Source organism: Neodiprion fabricii, chromosome 3, assembly GCF_021155785.1.
Source record: "Neodiprion fabricii isolate iyNeoFabr1 chromosome 3, iyNeoFabr1.1, whole genome shotgun sequence".
Taxonomy (NCBI): Eukaryota; Metazoa; Arthropoda; class Insecta; order Hymenoptera; family Diprionidae; genus Neodiprion; species Neodiprion fabricii.
This window is the reverse complement of record NC_060241.1, coordinates 20,991,314-21,013,514: the sequence shown is the minus strand read 5'-3', so window position 1 is coordinate 21,013,514 and position 22,201 is coordinate 20,991,314. Positions and strand designations below refer to the sequence as shown.

The 22,201-nt window shown below is 35.1% G+C and overlaps 4 protein-coding genes across 12 annotated transcripts in view; 2 read left to right on the top strand and 2 right to left on the bottom strand.

Annotated features, from left to right (window-relative positions):
* LOC124178740 (ankyrin repeat domain-containing protein 13D) overlaps window positions 1-2,180 on the top strand; it is an 8,872-nt gene extending 6,692 nt beyond the window's left edge. For 3 of the 4 annotated variants that reach the window (XM_046562326.1, XM_046562328.1, XM_046562327.1), the window contains one exon: window positions 654-2,180. In XM_046562326.1, the coding sequence (XP_046418282.1) occupies window positions 654-900 (247 nt within the window). In that variant the 3' untranslated portion in view covers window positions 901-2,180. Of the gene's footprint in view, window positions 1-122; window positions 127-653 lie in introns of all 4 variants that reach the window. The other variant, XM_046562329.1, reaches the window with a different exon arrangement.
* The window catches only part of LOC124178764 (protein lin-37 homolog), a 16,313-nt gene extending 2,151 nt beyond the window's left edge, over window positions 1-14,162 (bottom strand). The window contains exons 1-7 of one of the 6 annotated variants that reach the window (XM_046562370.1): window positions 6,255-6,290; window positions 5,458-5,813; window positions 5,214-5,283; window positions 4,518-4,656; window positions 3,861-4,082; window positions 2,935-3,118; window positions 2,375-2,523 (exon numbers count right to left, since the gene is read on the bottom strand). In XM_046562370.1, the coding sequence (XP_046418326.1) occupies window positions 2,375-2,523; window positions 2,935-3,118; window positions 3,861-4,082; window positions 4,518-4,656; window positions 5,214-5,283 (764 nt within the window). In that variant the 5' untranslated portion in view covers window positions 5,458-5,813; window positions 6,255-6,290. The other 5 variants (XM_046562368.1, XM_046562367.1, XM_046562372.1 and 2 more) reach the window with 5 other exon arrangements.
* Window positions 7,023-13,563, top strand: LOC124178762 (GDP-mannose 4,6 dehydratase). The gene is made up of 7 exons (XM_046562364.1): window positions 7,023-7,303; window positions 9,353-9,595; window positions 9,669-9,861; window positions 10,328-10,560; window positions 10,744-10,959; window positions 11,052-11,120; window positions 11,242-13,563. The coding sequence occupies exons 1-7, from the start codon at window positions 7,250-7,252 to the stop codon at window positions 11,302-11,304; spliced, it is 1,071 nt and encodes a 356-aa protein (XP_046418320.1). The 5' UTR covers window positions 7,023-7,249; the 3' UTR covers window positions 11,305-13,563.
* LOC124178765 (fork head domain-containing protein FD2-like) lies at window positions 14,003-22,201 on the bottom strand. Its single transcript, XM_046562373.1, has 2 exons — window positions 21,424-22,201; window positions 14,003-15,273 (listed from the first exon to the last, which is right to left on the bottom strand). Exons 1-2 carry the CDS (start codon window positions 21,949-21,951, stop codon window positions 14,977-14,979), a joined length of 825 nt encoding a protein of 274 aa, XP_046418329.1. The 5' UTR covers window positions 21,952-22,201; the 3' UTR covers window positions 14,003-14,976.

The following is a 22,201-nucleotide window of genomic DNA, read 5'->3' as shown; positions in this document are numbered from 1 at the left end:
ATTTATATTTTTTATCAAATTTTCGCTCAATCTTATCTGTTACCTTGTGCAATAAGTTTTGATGTTACTTTTTTTTCTTTCAATTAATCTCCATATTTTTTTTCCTGCTTATTAATTGTCAGACAGGTATGTCACATCATATTATTTTTATAATAACAGGGAAAATTTACGTTATTTACAAACGTTTCATGCTGCAATAATTGCTCTTCGAGTACCATTGAAGTTCTTCTCATTATGTATTACATAACATTCACTGCCATCATACCATTCATTTTTTTTTTTTTTTAGAACTGTAAGAGCTCCAAAAATTGTTTACTTACTTCGAAGTATTCTCAACTGTTCCCCCATATTTAGGAAGTTTTATTTATAAAACTGACAGTGAAAACTCGATGCAAAACTCACAAATTTGAATTATTCATTGTTTCCAAATCTTTCCTGAGGTCTAGACATCATGTTAAAAAAAACCGTCAGTTTAGATACGTTTTCAAAAGTTGGAACCTCCTTATTATTTGTGATTATGAGCTATATCGAATGTCATACTTATTAGAATTGTCAGACAACTGGTCAAATTTTTGATAAAATTTTACAACAGATTCTCATGAATTTTGTACTGATCTAGAACAGTGTGTTACTCACAAATTTATGGCACTCAGGGCTATTCAAGCTAGTCTGGCACTGTATCAAGAGACAATTGGTGGGTGCGAAATTGAAGAGGAAAGTCCAGCAAGTGGAGGTGGGTCAAAGAGAGGGGAGACTTGTGAAGCATTGGAGGGACCAGCAGAACAACTCAGATTAGCATTGCGACTATCAGAGCAACAGCAATTGGAAGAAGAACAACGTCGTCTTCTAGAAGAAGAAACATTTCAACAAGTGCTTGAACTCTCTCTCACCGATAAGTGAACCTTAAAACTTTACACCAATAGTATTTCTCAATTGGTACTTGGTATTCAGAAAGTTAAAATCTTACAATATTGCGGTAGACGGGCTACGAGGTAAACTGAATTTCTTTTATGATCTATATAATATTTATTATTAGGTAAATAATTCTACGTTGCTAACAAAAAAATATTTGTTATTGAACTATTCTAGTATGTTATATAATTGGTGAGAAAGTTAATGCAATGTTAGTTAAGAAAATGAATGATTTAATTTATTATGTTACTTATTTCTTAGCTACATTTTATATGAAAAAAAAAAAACAAACTAAAATGGACACTGCCAAGTCATTAAGTGACCATGACTTGTGAAAACTGATACGATAAAAAATATTTCCGTTACCATAGTATAACAGGAGTGTTAAATACTCAAATTTTACCAGTTCCTATGGCGTTCGATTCTAGTACTTTTGATACACACTCTCATTTATGCCTTATAACATTGTAATAATCTGTCAATTTGTGAAAACACCAAATACTTGTTTTTCTCAATCCCTAAATTACGTTTTCTCATCCTTCGTCCCAAGAAATTGGAGAGGTGTGATACAGAAAAGAGTTGACTGTTTAATAAAAACTGGAAATATCTACAATACAAAGTACAGCCTGAAGCATAATGTTTAAAGGTCATTTCGTTAAAATGTAATCAGTAAAGAAAAAAAAAGAAAATTATATGAACATCTTACCATTGGCACAGAAAAATATTTTTGTTGGCAATCGCATATGCGGCGGTTTTGGACTGTTAAAAAAATAATCACAGTTCGATTAGACCGTGAATGAGGTTCCATAGTATGCAGGTGAATATGCTTTTGTATGTTCCTTCATCAAATACTTTCAGTTACATAATTTATTCATATAGACTTCCATACATACAAATACCGACTGAAAATTTAATTCGTATTGAATCAAAACTCTCCACTAGATTGCTAAGAAATAAAATAATTCACAAAAATGTGTAACAAAAATGAAGTATTGTATGATGAAGTAATGATAATTCAGTTTTACATGATTGTAATGATTTTCACAGTAGGCCAATATAAGAAAAATTATAAAAAGAATCGTACAGTTGTTGTAGAAAAAAAACAAACCAAACTATTCAAACTCCGTTTGAGCCCTGTAACAGATGGTAATGCATATGAAGCGTTAGATACGAATGCGTTCAAATTAGTTATTCAAAATACACGCATTTCACGATAATATAAGACGATAGTAATGGTTTCATGTATAGGTATATTTCAAGAAAAATAACGTGCCTTCAAAAAGCGTAGATAATTAATCCATGAGGAGTTATACCTTTTGACTAAAATAATTTTCAGACTCTTTGAATAAAGATTATTCGACAACACTTTGGACTAGCTAATCTAAATTCCAGGGGTCAATTTGAATCAATGACTGAAATATTTCTCATAAAATAATTTTAACACATCCGTAGAACAACTTACCTCCGGAACATGGTGCCCAAGATGTTTGCACTTTGTTCAAATCGTTGTTCATTGTTATGAGCTCGCTGATGCCATTTCTTTCTAACTAAGGTCCAGTGATTAATATGGTCTCTCATAAGAACTTCTCGTGATTTTGGTGTATGGCGTTCCTATTAATAAGTTACAACAATTTACCAAATAAAAATTTGAAAATACAATTATTCTACATTCACAAGGTGTCCAATTAAATCTCAATAAATGATGCCGTGATAATTCCAAATTTTCCACATTAAGTATTATTAGTCTTTTCAAGTCGATATTTATCAAACATAAAAACGAATGAAAATTCATGTAACCGTATCCAGTAATCCATTTTACTGTCATTGAAACATACTTTGGTAGTCAAATATATGTTATTCAAAAAAAGTTTCTTCTGTGAATTTGACGTAAGCGTAAAACTCAATGTGATATTTGAAATATGAGTTCTCTGTTTCAAGCTTACCAAATTTTATAATAATTTCCTGGTCTTGGAAATTTCTGTGTACAACAGTAACGTAAGTGGTAAATGTAATGATACTTGCATAGTCCAAATGAAGTTCTTCCTTGGGCAATGTTATGGGAGATGGGACACGATTTCGAGGCCATACTTCTTCTCGTGGAAGAGGTGCTGGCAAGGAATAGACATCGTGTACGTCGCTGTCTGAATCGAATAAAGTGTTGTTTGCATTGACTTCATTCAGTACCTCAGGACTTGGACTGCGAATTCTGAAGTGAGAATTGAATATCAGACTAGCGCATAGTGAAATACGTAATACATAGAAGGTGTATGTAGGTGGGTCTTTTCATCACTGCTAGCTTTCCATAAATTTGGAAATTTCGTATCCAAAAATTTATCACCAGTTTATTGTCAGGATTGCCACGATTTTTTCGTTACAAAATTCTGTGATTTTTCCAGGTTTTTTAGTTGTAAATTTCAAGTTTCTCAGGTAGACATTATTCCTGCAGATGAAGTATGAGGCAACATTAAATAAATTGTATCTGAATTTGAAAAAGTATTTATATGGAAATTATACCATATAAAGCGAAATATGTATAGTTTTTGCTAATATATAATAAACTTGAGTAGTTAATAGTGTAAGATACCACAAGGCTATATTCTTTTATACCTATACCTTATACACAATGGAAGATATCATAGGCGATGAAATTGAGTTTTTGCATTAATAAATTTCATTCACATTTAAAGCAGCAAAACTTAAAATAATTATGTCGTATACTTTTTTAACAAAAAACAGAAAAAATCAAAGAGTTGCTTGAGCACTGTCTGAAATTTTTCTTTAATCCTTAATTTTGGAAAGATTACTTTTTTTTGATGGACCAATGATTTTTGATGGAGCAGAAGAAAAAAAAACAAATCTAACTTTTTGTATTCACCCTAGTGATTATATATGAATAAATAAATGTATACATCACCTCAGGTACAAATACCCCAGGTGTTTATACTCACTTAGGAACAAGATTAGGATTGCGTGGTTGATTTGCCATCCAAGCTCTACAAATAGGATATAAGGGCGTATCCTCTTGGAACTGAGCTAGGTCAACGCTCCGATCAAACAGCTTCATAACATAACTGTGGTGAAATGCTGTGTCCATTGGAGCCTGGCGTCTGCGTCGCATTTTTTTGGCTTGCTGATATCTCATTGTTTTCGATGGAATCATTGATTCCCTACTTGGGTGATGAAATTTTCAAATATATTACCGGACATATACCGAATCAAATTTAGGTTTACTTCAGAATTGGACACAAAATACACTGACCTTACCAACACCTATCAGCATTAGTATTTGTACTAAATGACGACAATTGTTTGCCATTTCCATGAATAGACTTCTCATACATTGCTTTGATTTTTATATGTTTTCTCAAGAAATTCTTTATTTTCTATTATGCCGAAAATTAAATTTGATTAAAATTGTGTCACAGTAAGACAAGAATTGAAAAGTTCAATGGAAAGCACTATTGGTATAAAATTTATGATGAAATGTTTTATAATCAACGGTTGATACAGAAAAAGCAGATGCATAGAATAGGCAAAAGTCGAGTCCATTTCGTCCACAATTTCAACTGAAGATCCTCATACTATTAGTAAATAATGATAATTACAATTTTTTTATTTGAGGTTTGTACTCCTGGGAAGAGCTCTCTTCACTGGATTCGGCAGATGAACCAGAGTCACTGTGTTGAAGAAGTTCTCTCAGAGCCCCTTTTAGCCTGTCGCGTGCGACTAGTACATCATTATCGCCTAAAATTAGATGTTTTCACAACAGGAGTGCCTCAAAATTCCTAGGTGCGCCAGCACTTTTATTTTATCATTACCGTCGCATTGCATATCTAATAGCAGTTGTTAAAACTTTTGACTAGAAAAACTTCTCGACTTGTAGAATTTTTTATAGCGTTAATTCACCCTTCTCGCAGACCATTCGCATGCGCTAAGAGGTCAGAAATTATACTCCAAAATAAAGTTTATAGATAATTGTATGATCATTGAGCAAATTCAGCAATTACTAATATAATGAAATGTAATTTGATCCATAAATGATGATGTAAAGGTAATCTAAACGAAAGCATTGTCCTTCAGTAATTTTAATTATAGTTTAACCAAATTTGAAAATATATCAATGATTCATACGGTTTTTGATTTTATAGAAAGTATTTTGAATTCTTGAAAACTGAAGCATCTCAATATTCAGAACATGTGGGAAATGGCAAACTTCTCAGGCAAAGCATATCTCGCGGTAAAAATGTAAGACACCTCGTAGGAATAATAATTTCTATTTAAATAGAATAGAATTTTATTACCTAGCTCGTCCTTTACTTCTACCTTCAGTCGACTCGCTGCAAGGTTTGGAACATTTCGTTTTTTTCCCATCTGAAGCATAGCAAGAAATATAATTTATGATAAAGTCTGTCACAGCGCATGGAAGTATAACAATATTGACTATTATTGAAACGAATTTAAATTCATTGTAATTCAAACTGCTGCTTCAAATGCTCTCACACAGAACATAAGAATAGTTGGTAAATAACTAGTTGCTGCTCTCACCTCTCTTATACTGTGCCTACGACAAACCGATGATGTATTGATGTAGTACAGGTTTAAGGTTAGAGTATAAGCTCAGCTGTAGTGTAGACAAATCAACGGACATAACAATTTCAGATTATCGCGGGGACTCAAGCTACCAACAATTTTGCTCTCGTAACAATAATATTCCGATACAAAGTCGGATTATCACACTCCTTATTGGATCTGACCAATGCTACCACTTTTTACTGATTTATGCCAATACAATACCAGAGTGCGTTTCGAAATTAGCTCAGTACTGTCAATAATCTTTTATCTCTTTTTATATAATGTGAGGGTTGGCTCGGATGAGTCGTCCAAAGGATCAGACTTCAAATCTTTGTGAAGAAAAGATATATTTGAAAGATAATTATAATAAATAAGGTAGGATAAGAAAATTAATTGAAACTGCAAGAATAATCGTGGTTTTATAACGCGAGTAGCCCTGTATTGGAAGGATTTGAAAAGTAAAGAAGCAGTGTTAATTCGTTGTTGATTGAAGAGATTTGTCCAGAAATGTAGGCATAAGTTGGGTATTTACAAGGGTGAGTAGACAACGTATCCAGAATTAAAAGAAGGTATACACAAAATGTGTTTAATGATTGTAAATGAACGAGTCGTTTGGAGAAAATAGCACGAACTAACGCTTTAGCGTTACGGACAAGATTGCACGAACTAGGTGCAACCGGTGCAATAAAGTACAGTGCATGAATTAAATGCTCTCAAGAAAGTTGCACAAATTAGGTGCAGTGAAGTAAAAAAGGGTATTCGTTGTCAACCTGTTAGATAACCAATATGGGGTATTTTGATGAGCAAAACTGACGTGAACGCGGTGCTGGTCCGACGAGAAATGAGCGTCGCTCCGCGGTGGCGGATTTATAAGAAGTGCTTGGTCGTATCGCCAAGCATTCAGCAGTCGCTCGGTGACGTCACAATTCTAGGAATAGCGACTGGTAGATTCTGTTCTCCCTTGCCGAATTATACCCGTTTATATTTGCGGTATTCGGCTTCATTTATCTGTTTAGATAAAGCGTTTGTACCATTATATATAATTTATCTACTTAGGTTTTATATAGGACTAAATTTTGCTACTATAATTAATTATTTCATAAAATAAAAGTCGATCCTCCGGCACTAGTTTCGGAATGTGGGTACATGGGAGCCAGGAAGATGCAAATAGATACGGAACTTATGTTATATAGACCTATGTGTGCAACAAATGTAATCGTAAAAATACTAACGAGATTACATTCGTTCATGATGAATAATCGTACTGTGTATGACCTCTTCTTTTGTATTTGTAAGTACTGCTTCTGTAGACAGCGTAAAAAGAATGTTATAGTATATGGTAGAAATATGACAGAACGAAATTAGCAGAACGCGGATTCTAGTGACTTTCCGTCAATTCTGTTCCGATATTTCGGATTCTCGCGCCCCTTGGAGCATAAGGTTGGCACCATGAGATGTCACAATGGTGATTTTTGCGAATTAACCAATCAGAGCATGCTGCATCCAGCTGTTTGCTACACGTGAGAAAATAGTTTATTTGTTAGCAATTGAAATTTCAAGGTTATGACGAGTATCGTAGGCAAAGTCTGCTGTGACAGCGCAGCACGGTGAACCGTACGTGAAAACTCGGGGGCGAAGCAGTGACAGGGACAGGATGCGTGGCAAGTGATAAGCCTATGTACCGGTGCCGATCGGTGATATGTGTCACTCCTGCGTGTAAAGTGCCACGATTGACTTCTTCAGGTCGTTCTAAACGCTTCTGATAATGGCAACGGGTGATTCGAGACGTGTTGCATTGATAACAGGTATCACAGGCCAGGTAAGCCTTTGGTTAGATGCTTCAGTTATCATTCAAGTTTTAGCCTTTTTTTTTATCGCTTTTATCAATATTCATATGAAAATGGATTCATCAATACAGCCGGGGTTGTCGACGTGGGAAAAGCGAAAAATAAGCCTCTTGGTTCTGTAATACATTGATTTTGTATGACAAATCAGAACCTCGATTGACATTGCAAATGTTAATTCTGTTTATCTATGCTTCGAAGGATTCATTCCCAGTACGAAAATCATTTCGAACGTTCCTACGGCTCGCAAAATCGTGATGGCATAATACTTTCTCTCATCCCTGTATTTTCAGAGGCAGCGGTAAATTGTAAGCAAATAATGTTTAATCAGCTCGTGGCCGGATGTGTTACTTGCTTAGGCAACTGGCAAGTTTGAGAAAAAGAATTTAACAAGAATGCGTTTTAGATCCTACCAAACGTGAAATAATCAGGGACCTTTTTTCATTCGCATTTGTGGGAATCCTACATAGCATAGCTCAAAACAGAATTCATATAAATTTGCACATCGCAATATTTTTTTTATTTTTGAATCCTGTGGTTAAACTATCAATTGAATAACTAATATTTTCACAAATATTTCAACAATTGTGAAGTTTGCTGACACTAGAATCAGAGATGACTTACTGTTGAAATTTTTATGGAATTACTCAATGTTAATATTAAATACAGGAAATGAGCATTCAAGTGATGTTGGAATCGTAATTGAAAACTATGCACAAATAAATGAAATTGAAATAACAGAAAACCATATTCGTGATTTTTTTAGAAACTGAAACTTTAAACTCTGATATCATTGAGAAACTTTTTTAACGCAGTTCTAACCATATAAGAATTAAAATTCAGTTTTCGATAAAATTTGGCAATTCATTAAATTTATATAATTCAATCACCAGATTAAAATATATCGATTCACAGGATTCTTTATGAGATATAAGCAAATATGTCTTCGCTCATTTTATATGTATTCTTATGGAGGAATAGACAAGAATTGAAGTTACCAATTAAATTTGTAATGAAGTGATACTGAGATTTTGTTCGAAATTTTTTTGGCAGTGGAAGCAAGTCTAATAATGATTGATAAACATATTTCAGAATTATTCACCACTTCCGTGATATTAGTAAAAATTATTGTAATAAATGTATACATGTCTGAGGTATTCAGCTGTGCAGGCCATAAGACGTTGTGACGTGGCAAACCGTGCATCATATGCGTAAAACATGAAATTGCTGCATTAGAGTTATTTTTCGGTTATAAATAAAAAAAATTGATTCTATGCATGACAGATCTTGAATATATATAGAGTGAATATACAAAGCTTTCGCAATAACATAACATGACATTACCAAACTTGGAAAAACCTAATATGCTAATCAGACACACAACGTAATTGAATTTTGACTAGCTGCGTAACATCTTTAAAACTTCCTTAATTGTGAAATCAAAAATTTCGTATAAAACTATGTGCCTACAATCCACAATCAAAACAGTCAATTGCCCGTACATTATAATACTTCAATTAGTATCCCATACTAAATATATCTATATTATGTTCAGCGAGTATTTATTCTCTTAACAAATCCACTTTTAAGGATACGAAAATATTTATTAACATTTTCACAGACGAATCCCAGAAATAAAATACTTCTCATTGCCAATGTTGCACTTTATTGTATGCATCATTAAATACCTGAATATTTCTTTCTACATATTATCTACATGTTTGGTATTTACAAAATTTAAGTAAAAAGTGTTAATTTAACGAAATACCAAACAGAAAATAACAACTTTGCCACTAGAGAATGATTCCAAAGAATTTGAGTCTATTCTTTCATGATTAGGAAGTTGGCACCTGAAATGACATAGAAAATACTGAAAAAACTAATCGATTCTCGTAAAGTTATGAAGCTTTACCGTTATATGCATCAAACGGAATTTTAGTTTGCTAGTAATTATTGTCTTTTTGATTTTCAACTAGATGAGGTAAGTCGTTATTCAATTTAAGCATCCAGTATTTCATTTATAGGATGGATCGTATCTGGCAGAGTTTCTGCTGGACAAGGGATACGATGTTCATGGGATAATCAGACGTGCAAGTACTTTCAACACTGCACGTATTCAGCATCTTTATGCCGATCCCAAATCTCATAGGCAAGGAAAAATGAAGCTGCACTATGGTGACATGACAGACTCCAGCTGTCTTGTCAAAATCATCAGTGCTGTTCAACCGACAGAAATCTACAATCTTGCTGCCCAGAGTCATGTTAAGGTATTCATTTCTTTGTGCATTACCTTAATTGGAATCACAATAACAATATTGTTGATTGAATTTTGTGTAACAGGTGAGCTTTGAATTAAGTGAATACACTGCTGAAGTCGATGCAGTAGGCACTTTAAGATTACTTGATGCTATAAGAACTTGCGGCCTCGAGAAATCAGTGCGATTTTATCAAGCTTCGACATCTGAGTTATATGGTAGAGTAGCTGAAGTGCCACAGACGGAGAAAACACCTTTTTACCCACGTTCTCCGTATGGTTAGTAAAATTATTATTATGTGCACATTACATAGCTTATAAAAAAATAATTATGAATTAATCTATTAAGAACAATACGGTATAACTTTCTTGTATTTTTTTTTTTAAAGTGATACTGCAGCGAAATCACTATAAAATTTAAATTTTCGTCTAATTCTTCAAAGTATTTTTCTTATATATTCGTTCTAAAAATATGAATTCACATTATTATTACTGAGTGTTCTTTATTCTTGCATCAAATATGAAATCATGATGTTCAGAAAAAATATAAAAATAAAGAATAATCCAGAAATCTCTGCCAACTTACATCATATTGAAGAGAATATAATTTTAAAAAATTTTCCTCAATGAACTACAAGATATTCGTGTTCAGTAGTTTCGGAACATTTTTCTCCTATCTAACGTTCCGCTTTATTTAATCAGCTGCAACAGTTGGTATTAATAGACTAGATCGATTAATTTCCAGCTTGTGCAAAGATGTACGGATTCTGGATAGTGATAAATTATCGAGAAGCTTACGGCATGTATGCCTGTAATGGAATATTATTTAATCACGAAAGTCCGAGAAGAGGGGAAAATTTTGTGACGCGAAAAATTACCAGATCTGCTGCAAAAATAGAACTGGGTTTGCAAGAAGTCTTGGAACTCGGGAACTTGGATTCCCAACGAGACTGGGGACATGCTAAAGATTATGTTGAGGTAAATGACTATGTATTTATCAACAAGTTTTCCAAATTTCCTCTAATTTTAAACACGACAATTATAAATACCGGAAACGTTATTGCGTTTGGAATTTTGTACACTCGGATCTAAACTACAGAGTAATTCTTGACGATTTTTCAATAAGAATTTAAAAATTGTTTTACAATTAACAATTCTCAGGCAATGTGGCTGATGCTACAACAGTCGGTCGCAGATGACTTTGTTATAGCAACTGGTGAAACTCACAGTGTCAGAGAGTTTGTTGAAGCCTCATTTAATTACATTGGTCGAACTATTAAATGGGAGGGCGAGGGTGTCAACGAAATTGGTCGCGATGCTGCTTCTGGGCAGCTCCTGGTTCGGGTTAATCCAAAATACTTCCGTCCAACCGAAGTGGTAAGAATCCTTATTTCCATCACCAAGGTATTAAGTAACTATTGACCATTCAACATCTATTCTGAAATGTTCCATCTTGATTCATAACGCAGGACTTACTGCTGGGTGATGCTTCAAAAGCCAAAGAAAAGTTTGGATGGCAGCCCACAGTTAAATTCGAAGTATGTATTTGAATAAGTTATTCTGATTTATCATTAGAACATTTCGAGCTGTCACCAGCTTAGCCAGTACTGAAAATTACCAATCAGAATTAAACTTTTTGGAAAATTCACTTTCATATAGGAACTGGTGAAGGATATGATGAAAGCTGATCTCGAACTGATGCGCAAAAATCCGAATGCTTAGTTGCGGCCGTTACTGTTTCGATGAAATTTCTGCATTTATACCACTTTAACTTGTCAGGAGTATAGATACTTAGATACTAGTGCGGTGTGAAGAGTGATTAAAGGCATATTTACAGAGCAACGCAAAAGTAATCCGTGATTTGACAGAAACGTGGTCTCCTAACTAAATGTTCGTGATCGCGAGAGCCGAATAACGCTGCACAGTACGGTAAAAACAGACACCATGCTCAAAACTCTGAGAAGTCATGTATTTGGCAAATAATATCCGGAGAGTGCAAGATTTTTCGACACAATCCACCGAAACTTCCTCCCATGAGCTGTTTAACCAAAACGTAACATCTTTTATCATTATTTTGCTTAAGCTTTGTGAAATTTACGTATCATTTTGAACTCCCTGAACGAAGTAATGCGTAGAAATTTCCCGCACTTGAAGCTTGAAATAAAGAAGTGGTAAACTGTTTATTATAATTGTTGAAAATTACCAGAAGGAATTGTATTATTTTTTGCTATAATTATACTCGAAAATGAAACGAACCAGCACTATCGTATTAGGTTTCCACGAATCTCTACTAAATGGCTTCCATGAAAACTTAATTCGATATTGTTTGTGGGTTTGATCTCACTGTATAATCCTAACAATTTACAATCCAATTCTTTCTTGTGCTTTTAAATCATTATGATAAACAGTTCACCAGGTAATTATTTAGAATTTCGAATCAACGATTTTGAGCCCTCTGAAAGGTACAGCTTGAACCTGATGAAATGGCCGCGCAGTTATAGAGATATTGAGTAAATAGAATGGACCCGCCCTCCGCCCCAATCCAACAAGTTTCTCCGACACCGCATTGCTTCGAAAGTCTACTATATTTGAAATTTTTCATAGTAGCAAATTTCGATGACTGACAGTTTTCATGTATAAATTAAATTCATTATGTATACACGGAGCCTTATATCGGAAACTAATTTATAAACAATAAAGAACATGCATGTCAAATTTCGTAGAGACAAGTGCTTGCATTTGCAGTCTGAAAAAAATTCAGATACAGTGTGATGTGTAACAGCGATTAGCTGTATTTGTAAAGTATTCATCGCATATATTTTTTTCATCATTAGGGAGTTTAGAAACAAGTATAATTTGTATAGACCAGCGAGAGTCATTGCAACTATTTTACCTTCAAAGAATATATATATATATGTATATTAGGGTGTGCCAAATAAATGTTTTTTTTCTGTTATCATTTCCCATATAAAAAATCAGTGCTTTCATGTATTATAAGAAGCGTCGTTTCATTCATTTTTTACATGGGAAACAATGAAAGAAATAAAATTTTGTTTATTGCACACTAATGTATGTATGAGGCTTCATTATTTTTTAAGTAGTGATTTCAACATTAAGATTGATCAGATTTTGTTACCTTCCTATAAGGGTAGTAAACGCTGCAACAGGTCAAATTCATTTCACTAATCTATTCTAACGGTAAATAGACGATTCCGAAAAAATATTTATAGTTTCTTCTCGATTGTAGGCAAACGATGAAATTACTATGAATACTTGAGATATAAATATAGAGAAAAATTTATATTTTGATATATATATGACATCTAACTTTCGGAAATTCAAATTTCATGGAACTTAGGATGTGAATACGAATTCATAAAAGATCGTGAGTGACTGTTCTATATGTAAACAGTAGACACAATTATCATTTTTTCTATTACTGTGAACATTGTTGTAGATATTACACCGAGGAAAGCATAAGTCAAATAAGTTATAGGCACCAAAATTGTCGTACATGTGAGAATTTGATATGTAAGTTTTACTGCACTTGTTACAATTTATTACGATCAAAGTGCATATAAGGATTTAATCGAGGGATGCCTGTATCAACAGTTTGTTTTTCTCTGTTTAGAAATATTACCGGTGTTAATTGACGTTATGCAAGGGTTTTGCCAAAGGGGTGTGTTAAATTTTGACGAAGTCATACATTTGGGTGGTATCGTTTTCTTAGGATTTATTTTAGCACAAAAGCATTGTAGGTATACATTTAGGAAAAAATGTTATTCCATTAAAAACTAAGTATTATATATGCAAAATAATTTATCTATAAAATTTAGATATTCCAGATAGTCCAAATCTTTGGAGTTCGTTTTACGGTTTTAATAAAATGCTTGTATAAAATTCGAATTTCATAAGTTTAAAACTTTTTGAACCTTTTTCGACGTTGTCGCTAAAATGCCAAATATATGTTTGTAAAAAGCATTTTTCGTTATGAATCATTCCAACCCCAGAGTTATCGAGTGTAATCTAATATTATCCATGTAAAAACATTTGACAGCTACAAGAAAAAAAAAAATAACAATCTCTGTTCAATATTACCGAACAATTCTCGCTTCCGGTAATTATCTGCATCTTGTACAGCGACGACGCCTGTGATGTACGCCCGGATTATTCCAGCAACGAGGAAAGTGCGAAGAGAACTCTGGCGGCGCTGCGTGGCAGAATGTTGGCGGTTAAGCGGTTAAATCCACATCAAGAGAGAGCGAGAGAGATGTGGCACGGCTTCCCTGCCACGGCGAATAGGCTGTGATGTGGGTGATTTATTGAATTTCCGAGAAAATCATGTTGACGTTCAACTACTTTTGTTTTGAAATTTAACATTCGAACTGCGCCTTTGAAGAAACAAACATTGGCATGTGTGATCGCAACAGTCGTTAAATAATCCCTAAACACCACCGCGCACATGTATATAACCGCGAGTTTTATCCACTGCAAACGTTATACCGTTTTCGCCTAGCGATGTTATTTCACGGTGGGTATTGTGTGCTAGTTACAATCACATTTCTGCGCCAAATAACAATATTTCACGTACAACCCTATAAAAACGAAGGAATATTTATTCCAGTGACGCTTTTCCTAGCTGTGAGATATGTTTGTACGGGTATATTTTTTTTTTTGTCCTCGATTATAAACCCAGATATTCTTTTATTTCGGTGATAATTTATGGACGATAAGCTATGGATGTGTTTATGAATCATAAACAATGTATGTTGACATTTCAGTGAGACGTGTGATTATGATTTTAATAAAACCTCTGATACAATAAATACGATTTAATATTCATTTGAAGACGATATGATCCTCAGACATTTTTCCTACAATCATTTCATTCCCAGTTCTGACATTTTAATAAAATTCTCGCGCATATTTTCAATGATTTTTTTTTTTTTGCAAGTACGATTGCGGGGTATTTTCTTACGAAAAGTAGGCACGATGGCAAACTTTAACGAAATTCTACACGTCAATTTTCGGACAAACGAATTTGCAAGAAGTTCAATCGCAGTGATAATTGCGAATTAATTCTCATTATAAAAATGCAGCGATGATGTAAAATTACGTATTTTGGGTCAGATTGTCTCCGATCGCGTATAAGCGTATGCAAATTGATATACGAAAGCATACATCACTACATTTGTGTGCGATCATATCCATCAGCACAAAGCGGATACCTCAGAAATTTGCATACAATTCCTTACCGTAGTATTTATACCTGGACGATAAGAATTCGAAGATTGACAAATTCCTAGTAAAATTCTTGAATTTTATAAATAATAGATAATAATCGGTGTCCGCAGGTTGAGAAGATATTACGTCATTCCGTTTCTTCTTCAGCACCTACCGCAGAGAAAAGTTTTTATCGTCGATTTTTATATCTTCTATTAATTCATTCGTCACTGAAGTCGCCTTGGAGACAATCGGCGCCGGTGACTTTCTCAGGATGTTGTCGATCGTGAACATCGTCGACTTGATGCATCGCTCCGGAGGGCTGGTATACTTTGCTTCGTCTCTTCTTCTCGCATCTTGATCAAACGTTGATGCAACGTTTCGCGGCGCTTCGCTACAGTTTTGTTCTGGTGCGAAATGTTCTTGAAGACGGCTGGTCGACGTCGGTACCAGAAAGTCGGGACTCATCTGCGAACAAACATTTGTTCAGCAATTTCATGTATCGAGTATTACTCGCGTACAGCTTTGCAATTTTTCAGAATTCAAATTGTACCCCCGAGCGTTGCTCGCTTCGATCGATGTTTTCTGTCTGATATATTGGCAAACATAATATAACAATTAGGCAAACATTGCATGTTCCTCGTCGTGACAATTCACCTGCAGACGATCCGATACCGCTAGAACTATTTACCTTAGCAATTATCGATTAAAATATACATATATGTACGAAGCCGTCTGCATGCAACGAGAGAAATTTCCAGTTTACCCTACAGTTATTAAATATCGTGGTTTTTTACCATTACCGAACACATATTGCAACTCTGGGCACAAAATGAAAATGAGTTTTGTAACTGTAACCATTAAATCTAGCGTGTGTTTCATTTCCGATTATGGTTACTCGTACTTTACTTCTTTTTAACCATAATTGCGGTAATTTGATTGTTGGTGCAACAAATAAATTGATAATAACGCCTTATTTGACTGAAAAAAATTAGCAAGTCAAACAAACAGATTTTATGTCGCGCGATAACCAGAAGATTGAGTATAATTGACAACTATAACAACACCAAATGGTTACTTGTAGCACATTTTCTTGTAATTCGGACAATATTTAAATCTTCATTGTAACAATGTCCATTTTACCGCGGAATTTTTAATATTTGACCATAACGAATGAAATTTCTCGCTGTGTGACGTAATTTGACTTACAGCCAGTCCCGTAGAGAAGATGCACGATGCTGATTGAATTTGAATATAATCTTTAAAAATGAATGTCCTATATGGTGAAACTAGTCCTTAACTATACAACTAGTATAATTGATAAAAATCGAATGTTTCTTGACCGAGAAATTATTATATCCAATTAAAATTAAACCTCATAATCGCACTTCTCGTCCTTTTGAATTTTGTGCCAGTGATTGCCCATTTCAATATTATTAGTGGTTCTTGTGACTATTCGTTGTGTGCATTTAATGGAGTTTGTGATTAGCCGGTTCAATTAGTTCGGATGAAAACAATACCAAGGGCGGGAATTTTGCCTCGATATCTCAAAATCTAGCGGATTTAAAAGATAACGTATAGATGGCAACAGATCGAATATTTATGAAAGACTTTTCGAAACTGATTATTTCGATTTTCTATGGAATAATTATTCTAGCTTGGAATGCGTTAGTAATATCCTTGCACGACGTTTACTGATTATTCGTGGATATTCGACCGATCGCTTCGGGCGATTTGTTTCGATAATTGTGATTACAATATTACGGCAACAGCATTGCAAACGTGGTGGGAAAACGTCTTCTTTATACACTGTGGTGCTTAGTGCGGTTCATTCTATTTCTGTATCTCTGCAAGTGCTGGCATATCAGCCCTTTGTTTGTATATAACGCCGATGCTAGGTGCACTGTACTTCATAGAACCCGACTAATGCCGACACTCAGGGCCGGCAACTTCTAAAAATTCCGAGTGTGGTGTCTAATCGGCAAATGGCTAATAATTTAGCGGGTATCACATTTCAAAAATTATATTATTCATAATTAGGTCGCAATCGTATGAAATCAATTTCTAGATGTTACGCGTTGCTGAAAATTTCATTATTGTATGGAACACGTACAGAGTTATACAAATAAATTTTGTGAAATTTCTTTAAAAATTGGAGTCTCCGGTTCAACTGGAAATCTATTCTTGGATAACTTTTCACGGAAAAGTTCGCAAACTTTCGAAAGCCTGCGATTAGTGTAACTCGGATAATTCATAGGACCCAGGAGATATTGACTGGAGAAATGCAGGGTATTTCTGTTACAGAACGGCTCGTCGAGACGCATAGAAAAAAATTTGTGGAGACTTTGAGACAATTGTTTGAAAACTCATAAAGTTTAAGTGTGAAAATGGAAAAAAATTTCAGGGAATTGTGAAAACTGGCAGGGCACCGCACTCTTGATATACGAGTCACAATTTTCTGGAATATTCTTCGTTTGCGCTCAATTCTATGGATTTATCTTGGTTTCTTTAAACGTCAAGTAAAATTACAATATCAGTATATATACACTGTTTCTCAAATTTTTACTTTTTTTGAATCATTGTATTTTTCTTTCTATTACCTTAGCCTTTCCACGCATTTATTGTCTGGTAGCCACGTTGAAAACTTTGTGATCTTAATGTACGAGCCAAACCAAAATTATGAAAAATGTTACATCGTTTTAAATTCTCCTCAATTTTGTATCCCTAGGAAAAGTTTTCAGCGTAGGTGAGAGACAATGAATTTATGCGAAATGTAAGAAATGTAAACATAAAACTCGTTCATTACGTTTTGCAAAATCTCGGAAATCGCACAATCCACAAGTCGACCCGTATCTGCATCGCATTTTCCCTTCGAATGCCTGAAACTGTTATATAAGACTTTTTTTTTGTATCTCTGTTAGTTTTTGAGACATTCGCCCGGGGTAATTAAATCCGAAATTTTTGACATTGTAAACAAATATCATGGCTGGTGAAACTGGTGGTGAAATATTAATGATACAAATCAGTTGTTTAAACTATTTTTGGTTCGTAATTGCAGTTTAATAAGCATTTGTACTTTCCAATTTTTGAATACCTATATTCGATACAATGTTAATTAAGAGTACAATGTTGGCGTTAGAATCTGCGACTGGCATTGCGGTAATATCGTTTATCTAGGTGATAAATTTGATTAATTGAGTAACGAATGTTCACTGTCAGGAACGAAGCGACCGCGTTCCGTGCCGTAAACACGTGGATAACAATGACATTGGCATAACTTGTGTGGTATTGTTATTTCGAATAGGGTGGAAAGATGAAATGATTACGAAGCTCATACCTCGAGTCGGCGTTTGGCGGAGAAAACACCGTGCGCTCATATACATACATACATCACACATACATATACGAATTATGTGTCCATCATGCCTATATTAGTCGGCGGAAGAAAGTGAAGGTGAAATGATTTTTGCCGTTAGATAGAAGAGAAGTAAACGCCGAGCAAAGCAACTTTCCAACATTAGTGACTTCAAGAACCATTCATTGTCGGCTCGTATTCTCCAACCGTTACACGAAGAATGTAATTGTTGTAAAAAGTTCATTGTCATGTACCAATTTACGGCACGCGCTTTGGAAGATATATTTCCGAACTAGGTGCGTTATAGTAAATTGTTTGTAAACACTGTAATTAAAATTATGTACACAAACGCTGGAATGTCTTTATATCGTGGACTTCTTACCCGGGGTATAATTAAGGTCTGGTCGATTACACGAACAATGCAGGATTTGGTTTCGAAATTCTACTCGTCAAATAAACGATCATAGATTCATTTTCATTTTAGTAAGACGCTAGTTTTACTCTCACCTTACAGCAGTGAAACATGTCGAAAGAAATATTATCGGATATGAAAAAAAAAAAAGAAAAGTAAATCGAAAATAAGACCAGCACGTCGTGGCGTTGAAAGTAATTAAAATGTTCAACTAGTTTTTACGTAAACAACAAAACTAATCGCCTAAAACTTTATCTAAGCGATGGAAGGAAACAGAAATATACTGCAACTTTTTTGCTTATTTAATTTGTAGGATTGAATGCTTCTAATTTGTCAATGATATACTAATTTATACCGTGAGTGGAGTGCTCCTTATACAAAATGAGTATTATTTTGAGGGTGTAAGTCTAATTGTGAAAGAGAATGTAAAAATAATTTTCCTCAAGTTCCCATTGCAATCTTTTGAAGGAAAGTTGTTCTTGATTTTTAGATTAACTTTGAATAGTAGCTATTAATACAGGGCGATTCGTAAATAATCAACGACGCGATACCAGTGCTGCCTTCATTTTAACCATTGTTTCGTTGCACTGATCATTTCACTCGAAACGACGTTTCTTTTCAAACTTTATACGCGGTAACTTCGGAAGGTTTGTAAAATTTCGAGAAAATTCGTACGCATTCACTCGGAAAAAATTTTCTAATTCTTTAATGTCGAAATTTCTTTCAAAGCGACGCAATGTTCCGTTCAAAATACCAAAATTAATCATGCAATTGCCGGAGATTGAAAAAAGGACCAACATTTTATTGAATAGAGTATACTTATAAATAAAAAATTTGGATTTTAATTTGACGAATGTAATGAAATAATAGTTACTTGATTCGTGATATTATCAAAATAACGAAGCAGTTTCTGGTAGATTCAGCTAAAATGTTTCATACAAATTGCTATATCCATTCGATGGATAAAGTGTAGGGAGATTTATCGAGTCATGAAAGTTACTAATTGGTTACCGCAATCAAATATCACGTTACATATTGAATCTAGAAAGTATTTTGTTGAAGTAGGAAAATATTATCTGTGTCGCGTTAAAAATTCTTTCTCGCAAAAGATCTAAGACGAGTATAAGTTATTTGGATGGGCTCGAGCACCTGTCTAGTAAAATCAACCCAACTAAATGACGCGTAGTCAACTTTGAACGATCTTACTATTGACAATGCAATATTTCTTTGATGCTGCATTTTATTCACGTAGCGTGTATTACCTTAAAATGATAATTTTTCCAATTACAGTAACTAAACAATCATTTTGCAATCCTTGCAAAAATGATTTCACTGAACAGAAAGTCAAGAAAAGCGTAGAACTTTTCAAGAAATCTCTACCAAATATGTTATTTGTACCAATGATGGTGAGTACGAATAGAATAACATACTTACTACGTGATAAAGTTGAATTTGAACAAATTAAAACGATACAAGGTACCAATAAGATAATAACAATTTGATAAAAGGTTTTTATCTCACATCGCATATAGCTATAAGTGCAAAAATGTAATTGGTGAAAAAACATTTGTTGCACTGTATTCACAAAAATCTATTTTTTCCTCTCTAGAGATAAATGTTTTTAAATTCTTTTCCAGCGACCTTCGGCGATCTCCATTGTGGACGGAATATGTCTAAAAGCGTTAAAATTGGATGCAAACCACCTGCAAAGCTTAAGCATTTTCAAGTTCTACTTATTAAAATTTTTTTCACAGGGATCGCTGACTCAAAGAGTCATAAATTCGACAGTCGGAAATAAAATTGTAGATCAAAGGAACGTGAACGTTTTTTGATACGAGGCGAGGAATTAATTGAGATAATTGAAATCACTAACAATCACTGCGAATCACTTTACATCACGTACGATAACGTTGCATAAATCTCGCGATAAAAAATTGGAAATCATGGAAATCTTTGCGAGTCTCGTTAGACATTAAATGGTTTCAATTCATTAACATGGTACTGATTCTCATGATCTTTCCACGTACTGTTATTGATTTCTAATTTACCAACAGCGATTGGCGATTTATCCGACTACCCGTAAATGGCTGAAAATCGTCAAGGATATTCAGAAGAGACTTGATATCAGGGATAACATTGGAAGTAAATGAAAATCACGTGATAGTGTAAAAATCAATGGAAATCGCCTGAAATGAAATCGAGGGGTTCGTGTTTCATCGATAATATATCAGCCGAAATCGCCAGAGCGATAATCGTTATTATTATTAGGTTTTCGAATACTTCTTGGAATTTCATTCTCACTATTTCGATTCGGGATATTCTGAACTTGGATAAACACTGATAACAAATTGAAATTGAAGTCGATTCTAACTGGCGATACATAATTAACCGCTGACGATGACTGGTAAAAATTTGCACTTCTTGTAAACCTTACAGACGCGATTGAGCGTGTCATCGAAGAGTTAATGGACTGGCATCGTAATTGGATTTCAAAAAGAATCGCCTCTCCGTCTGCTCAATTATTGTTCACAAGCCGTACGGGAGTATCGTGTAAAATGGAACCAACCTAGCAAATCGGCCCCCACGCGTTAAAAATTACATTTAGGCCAAAAGGAAACAAATTGTTGTCTCGAAATTTCTTGAAAATCGTGTTTTCGTCAGGGGAGCAGTTTCGGCCGATCCCCCCCTATTATTAGCTTGCTTGATTCGAATTTGCTCAGAATATAATCGATAAATTACTTATAATACGGCGATACTTCCTCGGGACAAATAGCGCGGCGCTTGTCATATCTCGGATGGTTTATCCTCTTCCGATTCGTGCCGATTCACCCTTAAATGACAACCGACTTACCGGCACGCCAGCAGCAGAGTTCGCCTGATGTTTATGCTGGGAGAAATTTCTTTGCCTCCGAGTCCTCCTTCGCCTGTAATTCCCATGCTCGAACATTTCGCTAGCTGAAGGATCCAGCGCCCAATAGCTACCTTTTCCACCGCAATGTTCACCCTCGACGACGTTCGCCTTGTCGCGCGGTATCTTCACGAAGCAGTCGTTCAGGCTAAGATTGTGCCTGATGCTGTTCTGCCAGCCCTGCCGGTTGTCCCGATAATACGGAAACCTCTCCATGATGAACCTGTATATCCCCGACAAGGTGAGCCGTTGTTTCGGCGATGAATTTATCGCCATCGCGATCAGGGCGATGTACGAATACGGGGGCTTCTCGTACCTCGGGGGTGGTTTGTACCGGGGTATCGGAAAGGCCCAGGTCAGCTGCGAGAGGTACGACGAGTTGATCATCGGTTGGGCCCCGATGATCGGGGCCCCGTTTATGGCGAAGTAGCCCGTCAGAGCCGGACACCCGGAGGCGAAAATCTCGTCCATGTTTCGGATTTGTTTGTTTGTTTTTTTGTTTTTTTACTTTTAACGTACCGGTGGGACCGATCGGGGCCCGCGAGCGCGAAACTTCACCGACGAAGATGAACCAGATCGTGCATACCGAGGATTTGGGACCCGTAATCGAAACGCGGGGTCGACTCTTGGTGAATTGTCCGCGTGCGTCGGTGGGACCCGGCGGCGAATACCTCCGGGAGCAATTCACTAATGAAGGGTGGACGGTGTGGTTTATTCGTCG